The sequence below is a fragment of the Thunnus thynnus genome, chromosome 4 (assembly GCF_963924715.1).
Source record: "Thunnus thynnus chromosome 4, fThuThy2.1, whole genome shotgun sequence".
NCBI lineage: Eukaryota > Metazoa > Chordata > Actinopteri > Scombriformes > Scombridae > Thunnus > Thunnus thynnus.
The window spans coordinates 19,545,068-19,569,055 of NC_089520.1; the positions used below are offsets into that span (position 1 = coordinate 19,545,068).

The following is a 23,988-nucleotide window of genomic DNA, read 5'->3' on the forward strand; positions in this document are numbered from 1 at the left end:
TAGAGAATGTCATATCTGTTATACATACACATCTCACAAAAAACATAAACATTCAAACACTGTAGTCACTGTGGAGCAGGATATGTAAACTGAGTTATACACATGTCAGTAAAAAGCTTATTAATGGCTGGTTGTAGGCGTGCGTATATTTCAGGCGGGAGACACTTTGTTTACTGCAGTCTCAACGGTGGTTACATTCTCTGATGTGTCGTCCTCCACCCAGGGCTCTTTGCCACACAGCAGGAAGGGCACCGCATATTTACGGAACTACACAAAACAAAATAAAACAGAGAATATCAGACTGAGCATGTTTCAGTGTGGATGATGTGGAATCCAACTTCCAAGAAAATGTTGTAAAAGTGATGAAAAGTCCAAACACTAATCAAACACTGGTCAGTAGTTAGATAGAAGGTGCATTATTATGCATAGAAACATTACAAATCATGTGAAAAACTAATATTTAACAATAATATAAAAACATTTTTATTATAATTATACATTATATTATAATACACAGTTAAAAGGTAAATAAATAAACTTATTATGGTTCTTCAGCGACTCAAACTACTTTTCATTATACAATAATTTATGCACGTTCTTGTTTTTTGTTAGTATTAAAGAATCTGTTTACTTAATATATCAAAAAGCAGTTTATATATTTTATAATTTATAGACATAATTTTTGAAATGCCTCAACTTTACATAACTTTACATAATGTTAATTATGTAAAATTAGTTATGCTGTAGAGCTGCAGCAATAAGCCGGTTAATCGATTAGTCAATTGACACAAAATTAATCCCCAATTACTTTGACAATCAATTAATCAAATTCACTTTCTCAAATGTGAATATTTTCTTGTTTCTTTAGTCTTCTGTGACAGTAAACTGAATATCTTTGGGTTGTTGACTGTTGGTCAGGACAAAACAATAAATTTGAGGGCATCTCCCTGGGCTTTGGAAAACAGTGATTGACATTTTTAACCATTTTCTGATATTTTATAGACCAAACGACTAATCAATTAATCAACAGAATAATGAATAGATTAATCGATAATATATAATAATCATCAGTTGCAGCCATATTATGCTGTGCTGTAAGATTATAGATGATTAAATAAGTAAATAAATATATACATAAATAAAAAGTAATTTATAGTAGACGAAGACTTTGAAAAGTTTGTTTTGAAATTTACAAGAATAGTTGTATCTTTTATCCAATATGTACTTTTATTATATCTTTCCATCCAATAACAACAGAGTGCTCAGTTACATTGTCACTATTATCCCTACTACTCTTCCTAAGACAAGACACTGAACTGTCTTTTAAGACCACCAGATGGTGCTGATGTGCTGATTTATTTCTCTGTATAATCAGTGTCTGGTTTTACAGTACCTGTTTGTTGAGGTAGATGTAGATCAAGGGATTGTACACAGTGCTACTCTTGGCCAAGTAAACAGGCACTGTGCCCACCAGCGGGTGAATCTCCACATCAGGGTCGTAGACCACCAGCATGGCCAGACCGGCATAAGGCAACCAGCTGATCAGGAACGTTAGGACCATAAGAATCACCATAGACGCCACCTTCATCTCTCCTTTAGCTACTGCACCACCCTCCACACAGGCCATCTTTGATACCTGTAACACAGAATGTCATTGAAAATATCTATATCTACAGCCCACTGGCCAAAAACAGCAGTTTCTAAGTTGGGCATCTGGAGGGTTGCAAGGCAAATCTAAGGGGTCAAGACAACAGTATAGTAAAGAAAAAGACGTCTGCTGCACCAAATGATGTTGTTTATCAGACTTCTCTTTGATCTTTTTTTTTATTATTATTGTCAATTATGATGGGGAAAAATCACTTTTTGCATGAGTTGGTCATAACTGGTTGACATCTGCAACCAGTGTAGAGGGGTCACAAGCTGGCATTGCGTTATTTTAAGGAGTCACAAACCAAAAAGGTTGGAAACCAGTAACTATTAAACAAAGGGAAATTGCACATTTCTGAAAACACAACAATCTGTTTCCTGAAATGTTGTTTTGTTTTGCATTTAGGGTCACAGCAGTATTTATCAGTTGCTGGGTTTTTTTCTTCATTGTTTTTTCATTGAGCCACCTGTCAAATCTTGTTTTATTTCTGTTATCTGGATTTATGCCTTTCTATAGGTGTGCAAATAAATTAAAAAAAGATAAAAATCTAAGAAATCCAGTTCTCACAATATGTGCCGCAGAACAAATGAGAAACTAAAAATCTGAAAAATAACTGATGAACCTGTGTTACAAGATAAAAGCACATACTCTAATGCAGCCTGTGACAAAGCCAAAGATGTAAAAACTCACCTGGTGTAATGTCCACAATAGTTTTGTGTAGGATGCCAAGATAATGGCAAAAGGAACGGCAAAGCATACTGCAAAATAAGCCAGAATGTAGGAGACGTTGTGAGGGTCTCGGTTGTGCCAGTCAGGTGCACAGGAAGTCCCGACCCCCTCCAGCTCATACCTACCCCAGCCAAACAGGGGCGGTAAGTTCCATGTGAGGGACCACAGCCAGGACAGGACAATACCTCCAACCGCATGGTTATTTTGGAAAGTTGTCAGCCCCAACGGCTTACATACAACAAACATCCTCTCCACTGCGATCAGAGCAACTGTGCACAGAGATGTGATGCCTGCGGACAAGTCAAGGAAAGCAAAGTCATATAGGAGAAACAGTGGGGTGTCTGCATATTGATAAAATGTTAATTAATATTGTACTTTGGAAACTAAAAATAATGTCAATACAATGATTAATTGAGTCATGCTAAAAGAAGCTTGTTGAAGTAAAAACATTCACTGTTAACATTACAAAATAACAGAAGACATCTCATTTTACATTAGAAAAGATGCACCTATTGTACCACAACTCTGTAACAAAATGTGCAGTTTTAAAACCAACTTAACGTATGCTGTGTTGCTCTTTTCACTCACCAAACAAGGACACTGCAAAGCCCTCCATCACGCAGCCTGTCCTTCCCAGAGAGAAGTACCCCTGGGCATTGTTGACCACAGAAAGCACCCCTCCGGTCATCGCTGTGCCCAGGTCAGCCACAGCCATGTTCACCAGAGCGTAGTTGAGCGGTTTCCTCAGCTGCTTGTACATGAGGGACACCATAATCACTGTAGCGTTGAGTATGATGGCCGGACCGGTGAAAATGGCCATAATGATGGCGAGGATGATGAAGCCGGTGCGTGACAGAGGAGGCTCCCTCTGCGGGCCCATGTAAGAAGAAACATTTGGGAAAAAATCTGAGTGTTGCATGGATGAAAAAACTTTAAAAAGTGGTCAGTCAGGCTGTTCTTGTCTTGTCTGGAGCTTCTAGATGTTCAATATTGCACCACTCGAATGTGACAGATGAGATTAGATGCCTTGAGTCTAAATAAGTCCTCCAGATCTGGACTTAACAAAGAGTAATTCCTCCAAATGATGATGATCCTTGATCCCTCACCTTTTACTTGATTGTAAAGGCACTTCCACAGCACTCCTCACCAGGATCTGCCAAGCAAGTGCAAAAAATAATGACTACACCCTCCGCACAGAGGGATAAAGAGACTGCTGGTTTAGCTTTCTAAAAATGCTTAGAGGTGGTGTGTCACAACATACAGCATACAGTAATTATCAATGAGGGATGATTATCTCTTTCTGGTTCTTTCCCTCACTTTCTATGTCATTGTTTTCTTCTCTCTTGCTCTCCTTACACAAACCAGGGATCAGAAAAGGTTTAATCAGTATCACTATCAAGTTAAGTCAGTTGAACAAAGAGAAACTAGAAATACATCTACACTATTACAATTAAAATAAAAGGGTAAATATTGCAGTTACGTTAATAATTGTCACTCATTTGCACTCTTTCCTTAGGTACCAGTGTGGAGCTTTGCTGCTGCATTTTGGACATGCTGCAGGTGAGACAAGGATGACTGACTGACTCATAAAGAGAGTTACAGTAATCACGACATGAAGAGATCAAACCAGCACATGTACAAAAGCATGTAAAGACATTTTGTATTGATGACATAGAATCATTTAATCACATATTCTGGTATTTCCCTCCAGTGGCACTTTTAGTGGCATAATTATTTATGTTTATCTTTAGGATTATAGTTAGATGTGGAAAAGAAACATTACTAAAACAATAATTGTAAGAAAGAATATAGATATCTCTCTAGTTTTTTATGTGGAAAAGGAAAACATGGAATTACAGAATTTATTTGTTTGTCACATTTTAGTGACACCAAGATTCTTTGCATCAGTGTGTGTGGGTTTAGTTCTTGGAAATACACAAGTGTGTCAAAAACAGTACTTGAGTAAATGTACTTTGTTACATTCCACCTCAGACTTACACTTCTTAAAGGGTTCGTCATCATCTTCACCAACTTTATTCTGATTTTGTGATTTTAGGAAGCCATCCAGGTGTATTTTTACACATCAGGTAAACATCTACATCCCTTATCTGAGTTGATCATGCAGCTTGGGAGCACAGCAGGGATTAAAATGAGGAATCAAACCCAGTACACAGTTGGAAATAGATCATTCAGCCATTAACAACATTAAAGTCACTAAATGAGATTTTTGCTAAACAACAGTGTAATCTACTATAGTTCATGTGGAATCAACCTCTGACAACCTCTGATTGTCTTGCAAAAGAACAAATGTTAAATGAGCTTCACTAAGTTTGTATTGGTATTTATTGTGAGGTGTTTTTTATTTTTTTGTCCATCCACTGCAGTTTTATAATTTCAATAATATAACTTTCTGCTTTGCATGTGAATGAAAAGATTCAAAATTGTATAAACTGTTTTCCTACAGTGTTTTCTGTAGGTCGGCTTAAGACAGCAGCAAGATCCCATTTAACCTCACTGGTATTCCCAAGAGGGTGAAGTAACTGGTTAAGCTTTTATTTAACTACACTAATGTGCTGTCTGGACTCAGGAGGATCACTGCGATGTGCTATATTAAGTCTGTTATCAAATACAATGGGTTACACACATGATACAGTACTTACCACCTGAGCTCAGAAAAACAATATGAGTGTGTAAAAGTTACTGTGACAAGTACATGAGATGATGTTTGAAGGTTAGAGTGAGGTACCAGTGTAATGTTTGAGTCTTGACAGCAGTTATGTAAACATATAAAAGCTTTACAGATACCTCCAGAGATATTGGTAAACTGAGGTAAAGTCTTCTATATATAGCACTGGATGAGTGAAATGTTGACTGTTGTTGGTGGTCTGAAGTGAATTATCCGCGGGTGCTGAGGGCATGAGGTGAGGTTAAGCCCTGTGACTTAACAAGAGAACATGACAACAGGTGTCCGATGTGTAACCTTTTAAGAGGTTTATGTCCAATCAAGTCAAGACAGAGATTACAACTGTTTGGGTTGAAATTTCAAGTGGGAGCAACAGCAGTCTGATTCTGATTATACACCTTCATGTCTGGTACAATGCCCTTAATTATGATCACTTGAAATGACAAATCACTTGGAACAATGAAAACTGAAGCCCATATACATTTACCACTGTCAGTGTCCTCAGAAGCCTTACTTATCTTTTTACAAAAAAATCCCTTAACATGAAAAGCGTGGATGTTGATTGTTGGCCTTCGACATAGCAGCAATCCAAGCTAAATGTACACTTACTGGCCTTTTTTCCAGGAGTTTCAAGCTTTTTCCAGAGTTTTTCTGAACTACCTTTGTTTTTAATCTCCTGAAAAAGATGGCAAGTGGATCTTGAGGATTGAAACCAAATTCAGCACCATGGAGAGCACCTTCAGATTGACTCAACATCAGAAAAATCTGTGTTTCGTATGATTTGATACAGGATTCAGTGTTTCTATAAGCTATATCAGGTGATAATGTGGACAGTGGAAAATAAGCCAATTTTTCAGTCAAGAGTTTCCTCTGAAACTTTTCAGCAACAACTTTACAGTTGTGCTGACTTTGGAAGCCCCATGAATCCACTTAACTGCACTCAAAGTGATATTTTACATTTTACAACAAAACACTATAATCATGCAGCAAGATAATGAGCATCAAACTATTTTAATCAGCTGAATCTCACTATATTTGAACAAAATGGGCCTACTGATGTGTTAAATTGACCTGAATCTGCACTCTGTGTGTGGTTGGAGGTCATGACAAGAAATTCAATCCAATGGAGAAGTGTGTTTTGTATCCGCGTGCACAGATGCAGAGACTGAGACACTCCGGCAGGATTTAAACCCCCAGTAATCTCACCGGCTGTCTGCATTAAACGAATCAAACCGGAGAACTTTCGTCAGTCTCATGACAGAGAAGTGCTTTTTATTTGCCGTCGATAGTTAATTAAAGCATTCGGGGAGCCGGTAAAGTGAGCGGGGCCGGTCAGACAAGAGACTGGATGATATTGTCCGTCATCCAACAGGCTCCTTATCGGCACGTCCCAGACAGTACAGGCTCCTCGCAACTTTGATGTACGATGCAATTACTAAACTAATAAAAGCCTCAAGTCGAAACACGGCTCTTGTTGTGGTGGTGGTGGTGGTGGTGGGGGGGGGGGGGGGGGGGTGGCGCCTCAACCCTCTTACTGCCATGACATCATTATCGCTTCCTAATCAGCGCTTAGAGCACGAGGCGATGGCAGCATCTTCTGGTCTAGTTTTATAGCGAGCACCGATGAATATGGCGCTATGAAAACTTCTTCATTTATGAGGAGTTGCTCTTTCACTAACCCCTCAACTCCTGAAACAATCTCTGAGGCGGAAAAGTTGCTGATGTGAATGACATGACGTCATTGATCAATGTGGTCAATTGATTTGACTTCAACCACCAAACTATTATAAACAAATGCACAAAGTTTAGAGATATTATTACAGGGTATCGCTCCAGTGCGCATTTATTGACATATATCTCTCAGTTTTTGCTTGTTTTGTATTATTCATTATCTGAAGTCAGTCTGGAAAATGCCCATATCTTCCCAAACTCAAATGACTCCCATGATAAATGCATGTTTTGTTTTTTTCTCTTTCTCTTTTATTGTGCTAATGGCGGTGCGCAAGCCTTCATCAAATGTCTGCAGTCTCATTATCGCCCACAGAGCCAGGAATCTCCCCTTAAACGCGTCTTCTATGTCTTCTAATGCTCTGCAGATGTAATTATGTCCTACACTACATAATTACCTTTCAGTTACACTAAAAACATGCTTTCACATGTTGGATATGAATGTGTGTGGAGCAGGGAGACAATGCAGTACACCAAGCTTCTTCACTATAACGCAGCGTCAGCGTTAAATGCAACAACTTTGAAACAGTTCAATGCTCTTTTCAGTCACTATCAATGAGAGGTGCATCGCAGAGGAAAACCTGTATTCAGTGGTTTGCAGATGAAGCTCTGTAAGCCCGTCCAGCGTCCAGTAATCATATTTTGCAGAAGCTCTCAGGCTTCGCTGCAAACAAGCAGGCGAGTCGCTCCCAGAGACAAAGGTCTGTGCTTGTCTCCACCTTTTTCAGAGGAAGGCAGAAGGAGCAGAGGATGGAGAAGCAGGCTGGATGGTGATGCTCGGTCTGTCTGCACGTCTTTCTTTCTGTTGCTCTCTCTCCTTCCCTCCCTCCCTCTCTCTCTCTCTGAGGGGGGAAGTCTATACAATCAAATACAGTAGGGTACGTGCTGACAGTAACGCGGCAGGAGAACGTCCACCGGGGTCCAGAAGTAGCTATACTCGGTGCTGGGACTGGATTTACTGTACATCTGTCTAAGAGTTGAAGATGCAGGGGAACTGGAGGATCCTGTTCTCGCACATGTGCAGCACCAGCTTCCTTCTGCTCTGGATCTTCGTCGGCTTGAATGTGGTGGAGGTGGCGGGGTCCCAGCAAGGGATCCCTCTGTCAGTGTGAGTGAGAGGCAGCTCCTCAACTTTGTTTCACATGGAAATAACCAAAATGTTGATCTCTTACAGGAAGGAAATGCTGCATTTATAAGCGAGCTGCATGTGGGTTTTTTTTTATTTTTATAAAACTCTTAAATAAATTTACAGCGCGTTAAATAGGTTAAAGTTAAAGAAAGGTTAGGGATTATGTAGGAAATTTTCTGAACATGAAGTTGATTCTTGTTTTTCTTGGTTCTTGTGAGGACCACTGTGTGAGTTTAATTGAACCACAGATTTCTTTGTGTACTCCACCACACAGGCCGCATTTATTGGAGGATAAACTGATGATGGAAGAAACTCACAAGTACAGATGTGATTTTAGCAAATAAGCAGGATTTTTTTTAAAAAAATCACAGGAGGTGGAGAAATTCATACATGGAAGAATAGCAGCCTAGAGTTTTCTGTTGTTTCTTTTCAATCTATAACTTGAAACAATAAGTGTTACGGTTGGCTTCACTACCTATATGGTCCTAAAACAAGACATTTTTATATCTCGTGGACTTGAGGGGTAGAACTTTTCTTAGTGGTGCCATCTTAATCTTCATTTTCAAAAACCAAATTTTCAATAAGGTAAATTGATTAAGAGCAGAAATAGTTTTACATATTTTTATTAAAACTGGAAATTATTACAGCTCAAATCACAATCCTGCAGCCCTGTACAGGTGTAATCTAATGATTCCCAAATTTCTATTCTGTGCAACAGCTAACTGAAAATGAAGCACATTTTGCTTTTTAAGTCATATTACATTTGCAGCAAATTGGGCGACTTGATGAAATGCAAAACCTTTTACTTGAGGAATCTGTTTTGACAGGATTATATATTATTATATTAGGTTTAGTTTAGTTTTAAAGCCACAATAACACATCCATAGCCATAAGATTTTGGAAACTAATAGAAAACAGAAAATCAGCTAAAATGAAATTAATACATTTTGAGAAATCTTTCAGACACTGTTTGGGAGACGGCTGTTCTTATTGTACTGCAGTAAATACCTCTGAGCTTTTTAATGCAAAGTTGCAGATGAAAGCCAATATAACTGTAACTCCTTTATATATATTTATTTTAAACATGCTTGAATATATGTAGTTTGACTTTCTGAATCCTTAAATCAGCAGCCAAGTTTCCTGTAGGACGGTTACATCCACCTTAGTGTTACATTTAAGGTAAAGTATTTTGCTGCCACCTTTACCACAAGTCACTCATAATTCAATAGAAGAAGCTCAAATAACTACAGTATAGGTCATGAAAATTACAACAGTCATCTGTCAAGAGAATGAAGGTTGGTGCCACCAGGCCAAGACAATACATGACTGATCATGTAAGGTAAGAAAATAGAAAAGATGACAGCTAAGGAGAGATAAAAGCAGCTGTGGTGGACAGACAACAGGGAGTATTCAGTGCAGAGAAGGCGATGTGAGATAACAGATTTGAACTTACATCTGACTAATGTTGAACTAGAATTTCTTACGCATGCAACGCCACATTTCAGTTTAGACAATAACTTACATGTTTTTATTTTATTTCATTCAATTTCTTACCTCTCTATGTTTTTACATGCATTTTTATATACACGTTTCCATAATATTTGGAAGATTGTTGGTTTAATTGTATTTCTTTGTCTTGTTTGTGTCCTAGCGTAAAGCTCTGGGCATCAGCGTTCGGTGGAGAAATTAAATCCATTTCTGCAAAATATTCTGGTTCCCAGCTACTGCAGAAGGTATTCTTCTCATTTCCCAGTGTTGCATGAGCACAAATGTCCTTTCCCTTTCCTGTAATGACCATGTAGTTACACATATTGTACACTGTAATGCTGTATTCCCTCTCTAATGGCTGCAGAGACATTTCGGTGTCTCGACTGAATGCTGATGCACTATTTTAGAGGAGACTCAGGTGTGTTTGGCAGAGACAGAGCTTAGCGTGTGTCTGTGTGAGTGTGTGTGCATGTGTGTGTGTGCATGTGTGTTTGTTCTTGATACGGCCCATTAACCACGGCTGATTCCTCTCTCATCTCATCTCTTCAGTTAACTCTCTGGAGTCAAGAGCTTCAACCTCTTGATATGAAAGCGACAAGGAGACAAATTGAATAAATGTGTAGTTGGGATTGATAGTGGGTTAGGGGGGCTGATATAATGGAACAAGTGGAACCAACAGAGACAAAAGCAATGACCCAGTGCAGTAGATTTAATTTTCTGACCACTTGATGGCAGAGGTGGGCTCTGTTTTCACAGGCCTCAAGTTCAAAAAGGCTGGTCAAAGTGGACTCAGGTGGATGATTGGTGAACTGTCTGTTTTTACTGAAGTAGGACCAGAACAGAAAGTGTGAAGTAAACAGCTGGAGGAGGAGCTCCTTTGTGTGAATGCTGAATAACTGCACTGCAGTGTGAAATGTGTGTGTCCAGTAAGTGTGTCGAGTAACAGTACATACAATACAGTACACACTGTGTGTGAAGTTCATGTGCCTTAAGAAATTATTATATTACAGTGAAAATTTGCTGCATATGAATAGAAGATAAACAGCATCTGTAAGATGTGTTTTAAATCTCTTTTGCCGATTTTAAATTTATATGTAGATGACACATTGCACTCATGACCTATAGTGTTTAAAAGGCACTTAATTAAATCATTAACCCCGGGTTTCTCTTAAAATTTCCCCTTAAAAAGTAAACAAGTAAACATTTTGCTTTATAAAAAAGAGAGAAAATTAAGAGAGAAAATAGAAGAGACAGCCAGCGGCATTAAACATGAACACAACCTGCACAAACCACAAAATATAAATGATCACATTCCACTCTCTATGAGAGTATCACATATAGAATATATACTTATACAGTATGTATATTATGGTTAAACCAAGTGAAATATTTAAACACAAGACAGCATGCTTGTATTGATACACCATTACATTAGATGGAAATGTGCAAGATGGCTTTTGCATCATTTTACACATTTCCCTTAAATACAAGCTTATATATTTGGTTTAGTTTGACACTTTTGAATCTCCACTAGAATTGTGAATAAAGTGAACTAGGTCTGTTAAACAACCTTAGTTTGTATAACAGATGAGAAGGTCTGTCAGGTTGATGATGTTAAGGAGTTATGTATCTACAACATACAGCAGGTTATAGCCACACTAAAATAATGGCTTTTAAAGAGGGTTATTGACTTAAGTGTCTCAGGTCTCTTTGCTGTCTACTCACTAAGAGCTCTTTTTAATTGTCAAGTTGACCAATTTTTGCCTTTGTTTTGTCTTTGGTTTCGAGTATATAAAAAAGATGATCACTTTGTCTAAACAGTGGGTTTTATAGAATACACTGAGAGCCCATAAAAAGAAAAACTGTTCAAATAAATAATTTTGTTCATTTTCTTTAAAGATATACTATGCAGGATTCTCCCAAAAATAACGTATAGACTCATACAAAAATCATCTCTCTGTCATCACCTATGACCCACTAGAAGTGTGTGATGGCGTATTTATCTGCTGAGACTCTGCCCTCTGCCTGTATTTTCTTATTTTATTATTATTTTGCTGTGTTCAGAACATTTCTGGGTGTCAAACTTTGGGCAGTGGGTGTGTAGCCCCCAGCCAATAACAGCGCATGGGGTGTTAGGTCAGGTAGCCTGCTGTCTCTCTCCCCTGCTCTCTGTATGTGTCATGGATGTGTAAAGAGAACAGGTCTGTGTCTGTTCAACCGAGTTTGAGGCTGAGCTCCATACACACACACACACACGCACAGAGCAGAGAGGCCACAGCGGACAGGATGAAGTGTGCGCTTCAGCTGCATTCACACCGAATCCAGCAATGCAGCACCTTCCCACAGGGTTGTGCGGAGGTGTGGGCATGTTTATTTGTTCTTTAGAACATAACCGCCATGAAACATTCAGAAAATAACATTTTATTACTCTGATTCATTGCTTTATTCTCGCTACCGCCGCTCCCTCTCTTCATTCACTCTCTAGCTCACTCAACCACTCTCTCTCTCTCTTGCTCATGCTCTCAGCTCGCTCTGGTGTCATTGAGCCAGGGAGGAAGGGCCAACTTTGAATGTTGTATTTACATTTAGCAACCAATAAATCCTGCATAGTATGCCTTCAAATATATACGGAGGAACAAAAGAATTAGTGAAACAATGCAAAATGATACATTTCAATACAAGAACACCACAAACTAGGGCCTCAAAACTCACTATAAGATTGAATCAACACATCTCAGACAAAAGAGTTGATTTGTCAGAGAAGTGAAGTGTTTTATTTATTACAGGACTGCTTTATAATGTAAAGGGGTTTATATTTTCTGGTCACTCAGTTTACAGACCGTAGCAGGCATTTCAGTCATGTACAGTAGACCAGTTCTCGGCCTGAACACTGTATCCCTCTGCCTCTTCTCTGACTCTTTACTTTCCTCCTTTAGGTTAAGTTACATCATCAATCCCCATCATACTTATTAATCCTCTGCATTTGACCCCATCCTCACTATTTTAGGAGCTGTGGGCTATCACAGTGCCGCGTCCGGGGACCAACTCCAGTTCTGAGGCCAGTTCCTCGGTCAAGGGCAGTAGCAGGATTAATCCTAAAAGCTCACCTGCATGTCCTGGACTGTGGGAGGAAGGTGGAACAACCAGAGGAAGTGCACGTAAACATGGGGAGAGCGTCCAGACTGCATACAGAAAGCGGCTCCAGGCTCCAAACCTTGGAACTCCTTGTCCTGAGGTGACAGCTCCTTAAAATAAGAAGCTGAAGCACTATGCTTTATTTCCACTATTTATTACCAAACATGCTTTTTATCTTTGTTCAAAAACATTTTTTGCAATATGCCCTGCAGATTTGTTCCCTTTTTTGAGTGTGTGTAAGCACTTTGCTCGTGTTCCTGTTCATGGAGGCATGTCTGGAGAGTGCTGTGCTGAGCCAGTCAGCACAAAGCAGTGAGCTGTGAGGGAACTGACGGGTTGTTAGGGGCTGGTCATTAAGGCTGATCATTAGATGCTTTTATGGCGAATTACTCGATTTTACTAAGATTTCGGTGAAAGGGGAAACACTGGAGCTCTTCAGGCTCCCGCAGGCAGGCCTCACTTCTGCGTTGGTCATTACTTTAATCAATAATCATGATCAGTGCTTTTGATGGATGGGGCCAAACCTCCACTTGATGACTGGAGGAGTGAGAGGGAGGAGGAGGAGGATGTGGGGGGGACTGGGGACTTGGGGTGCTGAGGCGAGGAGGACAGGCGTGAAATGAACTGTTCTGCTCCACTGCGAGCCCACACTCTTCCTTTCAGAAGGTAATTTGTCGCCTCATGTACTGGAGTGTGTGTTTTTGTGTGCATCCTGTCCACACAATGTGTAACGTGTTTGAATGCGTGCTACAGGCCTGTCGTGGCTCATGTTTATTTTTAGATAAGGTTATTGGAAGTGTGTGATGTGGCTGACTGGACAGCGTGAGAGGATGCAGGGTTTTGTTTTTATTTGGCGCGTGTGTGTGTGTGTGCCAGGCAGGTGTGGGATTATGTAATGTTATATTCCTCGGAGCTGTGGTGGGCTTTGTTCTGTATCACTGGAGGTCCTGTGCGTCCAGCAGAATCAGCATTATGTGAGGTGTAGTTCATTACCCAGAGTCGACCAAGCTTGACACGTTATTATCTTTCTCCTGTGCTTTGACTCCATTTCAATTACCCTCTTGCCATGCATAGCCTTCAGATCCAGCCCCGCCCCCCTTCCCCCTCCTCGGCCACCCAACTTGGCCATCTTCAGCCAATCAGAGAGAAAGAAGCAGCATGTGCAGCCAATGACTGAGACCAGATAAAGACTATCAATCATGCTGTGTTGCAGCATGGATTTTATCAGCCGTTCATCTGAGACCGGCTTCTCGCAGCTTGTCAACCAACATGTGATGCCTTATAAGCCTTGTTTAACAATTTGCCACCTCTCTGGAGGGGGATGCAGTGGAAACAGCCCTCAAAAATGCTGCAGAATACAAAAACACAGAAAAAGATGATTATATAAATGTTTTTCTTCTCTTAGGAGTGTTAGTGGGCATTTAAAGCATTTAATGGGTCAACCATGTTTAGTGGCTTTTCCTGCAGTCAGTGTTGTAAGATTTACAGTTGCCCCTTTTCTGTCAATGCCACAATTTTGTTCCTGGTTGTTGTTTTCAGAAATATAAAGAGCCTGAAAAATCAGTAAGAGTGGAAGAAATTGATGGTGTGAAACTGGTCAAAAACCTGGCCATGAAGATGGAGGAAATGTTTCGGAAAAAAGCAGAGGCCACCAGGGTAGGTACAATTATTTTATTTTGTTTTGGGGGACAAGTTGAGCAGATTAATCATTTGGAGAAAAAAAAAACAGACTATTGTTCCAAATCTATCCTAATAATGTTGCTGTAAAAGGTTGATCTGGAATATAGTCTTAGATGTATTAGTCTGCAGGCCTGAGCTGTGAGCTGTGAGCCTCAGCGCAGAGGAGCTTGTAACCATTTTAATGCTGCTCCTCTTGCAGGGACTGCTGGGAAATGATAACGTTTATCTCATCCCGCCTGATCCCATGTGCGCCGCAACTCATGACAATTCTGCCTATAAATTACATATTTAGGAGGGCGCTTAATTTAATAAACCCGATTTAATTCCCTGAGATACATCAACATATTTAAATTCTTTTTGAAAAATGTGTGAAAGCCATATATATATATTTAAATAAAATCCAGGTTCGTAATTAAACCTATAGAGGCTTCCAGCATAGGTGTGTTAAATCCTAAACTGACGACGTCATCACTTTACTCCAAATTGAAAAGGGAGTCAAATATATAACCAGTGACCTCAATATAGCGGTGTAGGTGTCAAGCCACCGACATTTCATAAAAAGTCAAATTAGGCATACCATGAGGCCATTCTCCGTTTAAATCAGAAAATATTATGTTTCTTTTGTCGTTTTCCCCCTTATTTTTTAATTTTCCAGCTGCTGACTACATGAGGTCTTACCATGAGGTCGAATGAATTTGACCGCCGCAGCTCAAACGCTTCAGTTGTGTTTATATAGCAGAGGCTATATCGCTGCTCCAACCTGCCTCCATCAATCATTTCACAGCCACCCTCCGCAGTATAGTGGCCTACGTTTTATGCATATTTTTTGGCCCTCAAAAATACTACAAGGATTGACAGAGAGGGAGAGACTAACAGTTTTGAGAACAGCTTAGTAGGAAAAGCTGGATATCCTGTCGATTTCATTCAAAGATGAATCTAAAATCCCGGTTTACGTGCTCCATCATGTTCCTCTTGGACGGGACATTTGTTGAGATGTGAAAATAACAGAGCGGGAAAGAAAATGTGCAAACAGCAAGTCTGAAAAATACAAAGAGCAGTAGAGTGGAGAAAAACTTCTGGTGATACAGTGGGCTTTCTGGAGGCTATTTGTGGAAGTCTTTAGAAGAAGTATATTGTTCAATGAAAAATTTGCATGTACTGTATTGTTTTTATACAGATGTAAGCATGATGCGTGTAATAGTTTTACACTTACCAATAACAGGCTGCATATAATAATATAATAATTACTTCATTACGTTTTTCCTCCTCTCAGCGGCTGGTGGAGGCAGCAGAAGAAGCGCACCATCAGCATGAAGATAATCCCGACTTGCAGGTGAGCTTTGTCCCGGACAAAAGAAAAGAAAAGAAAAGAAAAGAAAAGAGAAACATAATTGTTTAAAAAGGTGGTATTAACCCAGGATGAATCTTTTTTAATTGGTGGTGGGGAGAAGCGGCTGCAAGGTGAGAGAAGGGTAATAGACCCTAAAAGTCTTTAATTGCGTTGGCGTCGTCCTTCACACTGATATCCTGTCAGCGTTTTGATGCATAATGCGTCTTTGATAAGCAATGCCGCACACACTGAAGGCTGCAGCTGCATGCTGTCATAACTCAAACTGACTGTTTTTAAGTGCAGGAATCAGCGTAGACTGCAGCTCTGCAGCGGCGCCTTCAAGTTTCAATACAGTATTTAAGAACATCAGGCCTATAGCAGAACGGTGATTAAGATTTACTGTGTCCTGATTTGGCAGGTTGAATTAAAGGCTATGATGCATGCTACAGTGTTTTTATTAAAATAAAAACATTTCTCAGAGGTTGTTGTACTATTGGAGTCTTTGCGGCCATATAGTCTAAATCATGAGGGAAAAAAATGGAGTCAGAGGTAGGCCTGCATTGCTTCTCATTTTCATTTTATTTAACAGGATATGCTCCTGTGCTCTGGCTGTGTTCAGGACATTATTTAGCGGCTCTCATTGCGGATTTCCAGGGCGCACTGAGCTTCCTCAGTCTCTGCAGAGGGAATGCAGTATTTCTGTCGTTTATTAGTGCGCTCTCTCTCTCTCTCTCTCTCTCTCTCTCTCTCTCTCTCTCTCTGTCTCTCTCTCCCTGTCCAGTGGACAAAGATAAATGTTACCCCCTTTTGCGCGGCGCATTGTTTCACTTACATGGCTCTAGATTGGAAACCCACTCGAGCAACAAAACACTGAAATAACGGCAGAACTTTACAGTTAATAGAAGCATTTACATCATATGAATAGATTTCAGCCACCTTGTTCCTCTGCTGTTCACACAGCCATGACAAGACTAGGTAGATTTTACCTTTTAACCCTTGAAAAAAAAAAAAGTTTAACTAATAATTGAGAAAATACAGCCTATATATACCATTTTTTCTACATGATACTTGAAAATATTTTCTTTAGAATTTAATACCTCTACAATTAATTTGTCCTTTGTCACTGACTCTGGTCCAGTTCGTGATAATAGACGATTAATTTTTAACTTAAGGTCAAATAAACCTTCTAAAGCAGATTGCTTACACACTTTATTGAAGGATTTATGCACTTCCGGGACTTATTTTCATTGCATATTTTATTGAATCATATTTTTCCATTTTCTCCAGATAACATCACTTCATAGATAATTTGGTATCTCTTACTCTCAAACCTTTAATCCTTAAACCAAACCATATATATGTGGACTCCACAAATATTAAATACACCATTACTGATTTAATTCTTTATATTATTTTTGTCACAATCACAATTTACTGAAATATTTTAATAATATTCCTGTAATGAATAGTTGACCACTGCACTGGCTTCCTCTTTTTGCCATTGACAAATATCTGTCTTCATCTACTGCATTTTAAAAGAGGTATTACAACCATTAATGTGATTTTATGAATTGTATGGAAAACAATACAGTAAAATTGTTGTATACTTTTAATAGATAGAAGCTGTTCTTACATTTTTATTCAAGCAATTGACACTATTGTTATACAGCGCAGGCCGATCACACAGACATCTCATCTTAAAGGCCATAAAAAATAATAAGGAAAATTCAGTATCCACCTGCGATAATGATGTGATGTCATGATATTACTCCTTGTGGCATCATTGAGCCAAGCTCGCCTCCTCTGACACCACACATTTTTCACGCACCATTTCACTGACCACAATGAGATAAGCCGGCTGCTCTTATCTCAGCTGCTTCGTGTCAGGACAGCCCGGTGCTCTGCATTGACCCGAGTGTATTCGCCAGTTTAAGGGTGTGCAGAAACTTGGCTTCAATATTGTATTCAGTGTTGCTTTGGCTGTAAGTTTGTTAACAGAATTTTTGCCTAGAAATAGTCTCCAAGAGATTTTGAAGGTCAGGAAAATGAGTTGATTGTAAGATTATTATTTTAGAAATATGAAATAAAATTTCTACTTAATATTTCAAATGAGAAGGGACACCAGCAGAATTTAAACAGGTTAAATGTTCTTTGTGTGCTTTCTTTCTTTAATCTATCTTTCTGCCAAAACCTTGTCAGGGAGAAGAACAGCTCTTGCATTGAAAGTCTAAATTTTAGCTTTTATGATTGTCTCTAGAAAATGTTATTATTATTAATCATTGTGGTGTTTAGAAATCATTGTTACTGTGTATTTCAAGTTTTTTTTCATTAGCAGAGGATGTCTAAAATTTTTAAAATCCAGGTTATTTCATTTTTGAGTTGCCTGCTGCTGTTGTGTTCTGAACATCATAAAAATCACACTCTTACATAAATTGTGCTACTGAGTAAAGTTAGTAATGTAAAAGTAGTATTACAGTAAATTATTTGCTCAACCCAAAGTGTGTTTTCTCATATGCTGAATGCTCTTGCTGATTATTTATTAACAGTTTAAACTACAGTATACCATGACAATGTGATCCGTAACCTCAGGGAAGGACACACCTTCAAAACTAATTTAGTTTTGACTATGAAACTGTTAGTTACAGAAACTGCAGAGTCAGAGCCTTTCACATTTTAATTAGACTTAAAATGATAAAAGACAATGATGACTTCGTAGATTTTGTTGCAAAGCGTAAGGAATAAAGCTTAGTGAAACCCACCATCTCTGCTTATACAGTAAGGCCCAGCAGCCTGTAATGGAGGGCAGATCTCTGCAGTGAGGCCTACAGCTAACTGCAGTAGTGTAAGAGTCAGTGGGGCGTCTCGGAGAGCTGCAGTGTCCCATGGCCTGCTCTACAGTAATAACCCTGGTGGTTAACGTGCCTCTCTACAGCACTATCAGTTCTGCTGAGGGTGCACGTTTTTTTCCCCCACAGCTCCCCCTCCGCTGCTCTCTCCCCCCTCCATCCCGCCACAGCTCGTCAGAGAGCTGCTCAGGCGTGGTATGAGCTGTCAGAGGCTGCTTGATGGTGATGCCGGCGAGGCCTCCCCCGAGTGTGATGCTGTAGAGTCCATCACCCATCTCTCTCTCCCTCCCTCCATCTCTTTCTCTCTCAGTGCAGACAATAAGGACCAGAGGCCACAGAGAGGCCGCTCAGACAGGATGAGGCAGTCTTTCTTCTGCAGCAGCAGGCAGTGAATGACAGGACAGACAAACTGTTGGGTTTCACTTTAGGGAGACTTTTCGCTTGCAGTCATGAACTCCTCTTTGCTCGTCCGAGTCCTTCTTAGAAGTCAGTGACAAGTGACGGTTACAACTGCGACACTTTACACACCTAGAAATTTTAAAAAACTGCACAAACTAAACAAATTCCACAAAACATCTGCATACACTCGTATTTGTTATTATTTATTGATTATGAGTGGCTGTAGCTTATAGCAGGTTGATTGATCCCCACCTCTCTCTGTCCATGTGTCCAAGTGTCCTTGGACAAAACCTCTTCCAAATGAATCTGATGTAATGTAATGAAATATTTCTACATTGTGAGAAGCCATGCTATTATGTATATTTTCCATCTATTTTACCTTTTTACTTTTCTAGTTTTATTGTGACTCTTGCTTTACTTTACCTCATTCGTCTCTTCTTTTTTTTACTTCTCCTTTGTCAGATTTTATTTCCTATTACGGCTGCAACTAACTATTATTTTCATTATCTATTAATCTTGCAATTATTTTCTTGATTAAATCGATTAGTCATCTGGTCTATAAATGTCAGACATTGATGAAAAATGTTTATTACCGTTTCCCAAAGCCCAAGGTGACATTTTCGTCTCGACCAACAGTCCACAAGCCAAAGATATTCAGTTTACTATCAATGAAGACTAAAGAAACCAGAAAATATTCACATTTATGAAGCTGGAAGCAGAGAATTTTAGTATTTTTTCTTAAAAAATGACTCAAAACAATTAATCGATTGTCAAAATGGTTGGCAATTCATTTTCTGTCGATTGACAAATCGATTAATTGACTATTCGTTGCAGGTCTAGCTCTTATTTAATGGTTTATGGAGCTCAGAGGACAGATGTAGACTAAACATGAGGTACTGTGGATTTACTAAATAATCTTGGGTTTGATTGTAGTGCAATTCCTCGAAGGGAAGAGCAGAACCTGCGTAAGGAAAATTTGTCAAACCCCTTAAAGGAATCATTCACAATACTCATGTGCACATGTGAACACTGAAAGAGTTTTTGGTTGCTGTAATTGTTCCTGCTGTCCGTACTGGATTGCTACATGGCTTTTATGGAGAGGAGAAATAATTACAGCTTATATGAATACTGTAATTAAAGTTTGGTTTTTTAGTTAAACGAATAATGCAAATTACGTCTGCTCTCTAGCTAACATTTCTTGTACCTGCAATGTTCGTAACATTTACCATATTCACTCTTTTCTTCAGTACGAGTACTTTAACGCGGTGCTGATCAATGAAGTGGACGATGAGGGCAATAACGTGGAGCTGGGAGGAGAGTTCCTCCTGGAGCCAAATGACCATTTCAACAACCTGTCAGTCAACGTCAGCCTCAGTGTGGTGCAGGTGCCCACCAACATGTACAACAAAGGTGAGAGCTCAGCCTGCGGGGGCCACAAACAGCCAGAGGGCTGCAGGATTATGGCGAGTGTTATTTACCTACTGCAAGGTGATGAACGGGGAGGAGAGAGGGAGGGAGAAGAGTAAGTGGTGAAAGTAAGAAATGGTTGTTGAAGCTGAATCAGTGTCACAAGCTGAGAAAAGTGGAGTTAGGGGATCAATAGCAGTCCAGACATAAAGAGAAAGAAACCTCTCAAAGACCCCAGAAAGAGTGCAGAGAAAGGGGGGGTGGGAAAGATTTTTCTTGTATGGTAGCAGTTGCTTCTTGTATCGTAACGGAGTGTGTCACCTCTCTGTGGCTGCTTTTGTGTGGCTGTAATGGACTCCCCATAACTCTCTGTTCATGGCACAAAGGGAGGCTGCTGCCAGTTGTCCAGCAGGAGGAGGGGAGGGGATGATTTAGTCACAGGCATTGTATCTCGTTCAGGGGGGTCAATAAGGGACAAAGGTCAAACATGCACTCGGTAGTGGTGAGCAGGATGATTACCATTACCACTGTTTAATTTACTTCTCTTTTTCTCTTCCTTCCTCTTCCTACATCCTTCACATCTCCTTAGATCCTGACATAGTGAATGGGGTTTACTGGTCTGAGGCCCTGAATAAAGTATTTGTAGATAATTTTGAAAGGGATCCAACGCTCATCTGGCAGTACTTTGGGAGCGCAAAAGGTTTCTTCAGGCAGTACCCCGGTGAGTATTGTAACTCTGGTAGTTTCTCTTCTTATTTCTAAATCTGTCCATTTAGTGTGTGTGTGTGTCTCTCTGTGGGAAAGAAAGGGTTGTCTCAAGGGAGCTGTCAGCCGTCAGTGCAGGGAAAAAAATCCAGATCATAACAAATGATATAGAATTACTAAAAGGGTAATTTGGCTAATGTTGTAATTTTACAGACCATCAGAGAGGATGCATATATACAGACTGTAATTAATCAGCATTTGCTGGTGTGGGTCTACAGCCTCGCTGAGAACGAGTCCACAGCTGCTGGATCCAGCCAAAGTTATCAGACCGTTACGTTGATGTGAAACAGGCAGTCGGCTCACTGCAGTGCTGGAGTGAAGCCATGGAGATGAGATACAACTGATGATATTGTAAAACAGATATGGCCTCTGTATGTTTAATGTATTAGGAGAAATTCATAAAGGAAAGATAGGCTAGATAGGCCACTATATATAGTTTTTATGTTTTCATTCCGTTTTAGTAATCATTTTCCTGGCAGTTAACAGTAAGACTTTACTGTATATTATTATATATATAGGCATAACTTCATTCCATTTTCTTCTTGTTGTCAATAAATCCTTTGAAAAGACCAACAACACAATCTCAGAACCTGTTGGCTATCATCTGACAATGATTTAGCTTGATCTAACTCGAGAAGTGAGAATGGAGTTGGAGTTGAGTGACGACGTCTACAACCAGATTGTTCACAAGTAGCCAGTTTATACTCAGTTAAGAGTTTAAAACCAAAGAAACATCAATACTTTTTGTAGGTGTTTTAGGTCCAGACAACATTTCAACCAATGTGTTCTTTCGCTCCCCACACAGACTCTTTACCTACGTGCAACCAAAGCATGTTCCTGTAGAAATTGCTGAAACAGAAACCAGAACATTTCTTATCCCAAAAGGTTGGTGTTAGATTGGATGGGCCGGAGGGATGATTTGCGAAACTCACGAGATTTGTACATTAACCTTAACCTAACCCTAACCCTAACCCTAACCGCACTTGCGAGACTTTGTCCCCCTGGCCCATCCAAGCTGGCATTTACTGATCCCAAAATCTTGCAGATATCCTATGCAGATATCTGTTTATATTACCAACAGCATGCCTGTGGCCGTCAGCCCAAAGCTCATTCATACCTACTGAAGACGTAAATCTTTAAAAAAGGATCACAAATACGAATATCCTTTAATTTTTTAAAGAGGCTAAATAATTTCACAACACAGCTGGGCGCTTTAGTTTTTCAGGAGCAAATAGTGTGTTTGTTGAACACTATTTTCAGCCACTGATTTATACACATTTGGTGAGTCTTTCTGGCAGCAGAACAGTGAATGTGGGACTGACTCAAGATAAACTACAGCACCTGTGTTCCTGGTAATGAAGGAACATATCACCTAGTCCAACAATGTTGCTCATTTATGTGATTTCAACAGTCTTTGGACATCGATGGAGGTCTGTGGCACAGAGGAATAACCTCTCCAGTATACAGCAGTACTGAGGACCCACTGTGATTTAAAATGCCTACCCTTTATACATTATCGTCTACTACCGATGTCTTCTCTGAGAGATTAAGAGACTATACTGTACCTTAATAATAGCAGACCCACGTCATTGTCATATTTCAAATATCCTGTGTCAGTGTGCTTGTGTTTGTCTGCTGTCACACTTTGCCGTTTTCTGTCTCTTTTCAGTATATGTTGTTTTACTTTCTGATCTTTTCCACAGGAGTGAAGTGGCATCCGGATGAACATGGGGTTATCGGCTTTGATTGCAGAAACAGGAAGTGGTGAGCATCTAAATACCTGTTATCTTTTGTTTTGTTCCTCCCTCATTGCTGCAACACCCAAGGATTCAAAGAGTGTAATTTAACTCCATATCACAGGTACATCCAGGCAGCGACATCGCCTAAGGATGTTGTTATCTTAGTTGATGTTAGTGGAAGTATGAAGGGACTGAGGCTGACCATTGCCAGGCAGACTGTCTCCTCCATATTAGACACACTTGGAGATGACGACTTCTTCAACATCATTGCAGTAGGTTTCAGCTCAACCAAAATGTCACCTTTTCTCAGTCTGTATTTATACATGTTTGTGTCCTTTCTCATGTTATTACATTCCTCTAAATATTATTATATTCTTATTATGTGATTCTCTCCATTTATCTGTAATCTTCGTCCTTTGCTATCTGAAATCTTGAATAATTTGTACTAAAGACTGTTATGTAAATTACATAACTGTAAGTCAGTCTTGCAATGAAAACAAACAGTGCTTATTTAATGTTTTTCTATCAAAATGTTATTTGTCTTTCTGCAGTATAATCAGGAAATTCACTATGTGGAGCCTTGTTTGAATGGCACGCTGGTCCGGGCAGACAGAGCCAATAAAGACGTGAGTCCTGATCAGACTGACATGTAATGAATATATGTGGATCGTATCAAATTCAATATGTGTGATTAATGTTTAAAACCGTTCTTTTCCACTTTCTCCGTTATCTGTCAGCATTTCCGTGAACATCTGGACAAGCTGTTTGCCAAAGGGATCGGGCTGCTGGGGGAAGCTCTGAGCGAGGCGTTCACAATCCTGAATGATGTAAGTTCCAGCACAGTAAACCTCGTTACATCCACCTGCTCTGTATCTGTGACCGACTGTCAGTTTAATGGGGATGCTGTTCACACATAAATCGTTACAGTCTATATTCCACTGAAATATTGTATCACAAAGCAGATCAACTCATTTCTTATTGACTGGCTGCTGATAATGTGACAATGCTGTTAAGTATTCATGAGTTTTCACAAAATGATTCATTTATTGATTGATTCATTTGGCAGAAAGTGATGAATTTGTGCGCATGCCCAGCTTTCACAAATGTACTTTGTCATTTAATTCGAGGGCTCCACTTGACCAGAACATTAGTAAAACTTTCATTTTACAAGCCACATTTGTTTTCACTGACAGAGTGTTCAAGTACGACACTCTGTATGTTCTCAGCTAATCATAAAAAGTAGCACACTCTAGTCAAATACATTTGAGTGCTTGGGAGGTGT

The 23,988-nt window shown here is 39.6% G+C and overlaps 2 protein-coding genes across 2 annotated transcripts in view; one reads left to right on the forward strand and one right to left on the reverse strand.

The window, feature by feature from the left end:
- On the reverse strand, positions 1 to 3,513 carry LOC137181510 (parapinopsin-like). The gene is made up of 4 exons (XM_067587274.1): positions 2,966 to 3,513; positions 2,339 to 2,667; positions 1,394 to 1,636; positions 1 to 267 (listed from the first exon to the last, which is right to left on the reverse strand). The coding sequence occupies exons 1-4, from the start codon at positions 3,294 to 3,296 to the stop codon at positions 151 to 153; spliced, it is 1,020 nt and encodes a 339-aa protein (XP_067443375.1). The 5' UTR covers positions 3,297 to 3,513; the 3' UTR covers positions 1 to 150.
- A 3,264-nt stretch (positions 3,514 to 6,777) lies between these two features.
- The window catches only part of LOC137181511 (voltage-dependent calcium channel subunit alpha-2/delta-3-like), a 36,415-nt gene continuing 19,204 nt past the window's right edge, over positions 6,778 to 23,988 (forward strand). The window contains exons 1-11 of the mRNA XM_067587275.1: positions 6,778 to 7,896; positions 9,569 to 9,650; positions 12,413 to 12,640; positions 14,080 to 14,196; positions 15,494 to 15,553; positions 20,043 to 20,205; positions 20,792 to 20,923; positions 22,671 to 22,731; positions 22,828 to 22,978; positions 23,258 to 23,332; positions 23,444 to 23,533. Of these exons, the coding sequence (XP_067443376.1) occupies positions 7,772 to 7,896; positions 9,569 to 9,650; positions 12,413 to 12,640; positions 14,080 to 14,196; positions 15,494 to 15,553; positions 20,043 to 20,205; positions 20,792 to 20,923; positions 22,671 to 22,731; positions 22,828 to 22,978; positions 23,258 to 23,332; positions 23,444 to 23,533 (1,284 nt within the window). The 5' untranslated portion in view covers positions 6,778 to 7,771. The remainder of the gene's footprint in view (positions 7,897 to 9,568; positions 9,651 to 12,412; positions 12,641 to 14,079; positions 14,197 to 15,493; positions 15,554 to 20,042; positions 20,206 to 20,791; positions 20,924 to 22,670; positions 22,732 to 22,827; positions 22,979 to 23,257; positions 23,333 to 23,443; positions 23,534 to 23,988) is intronic.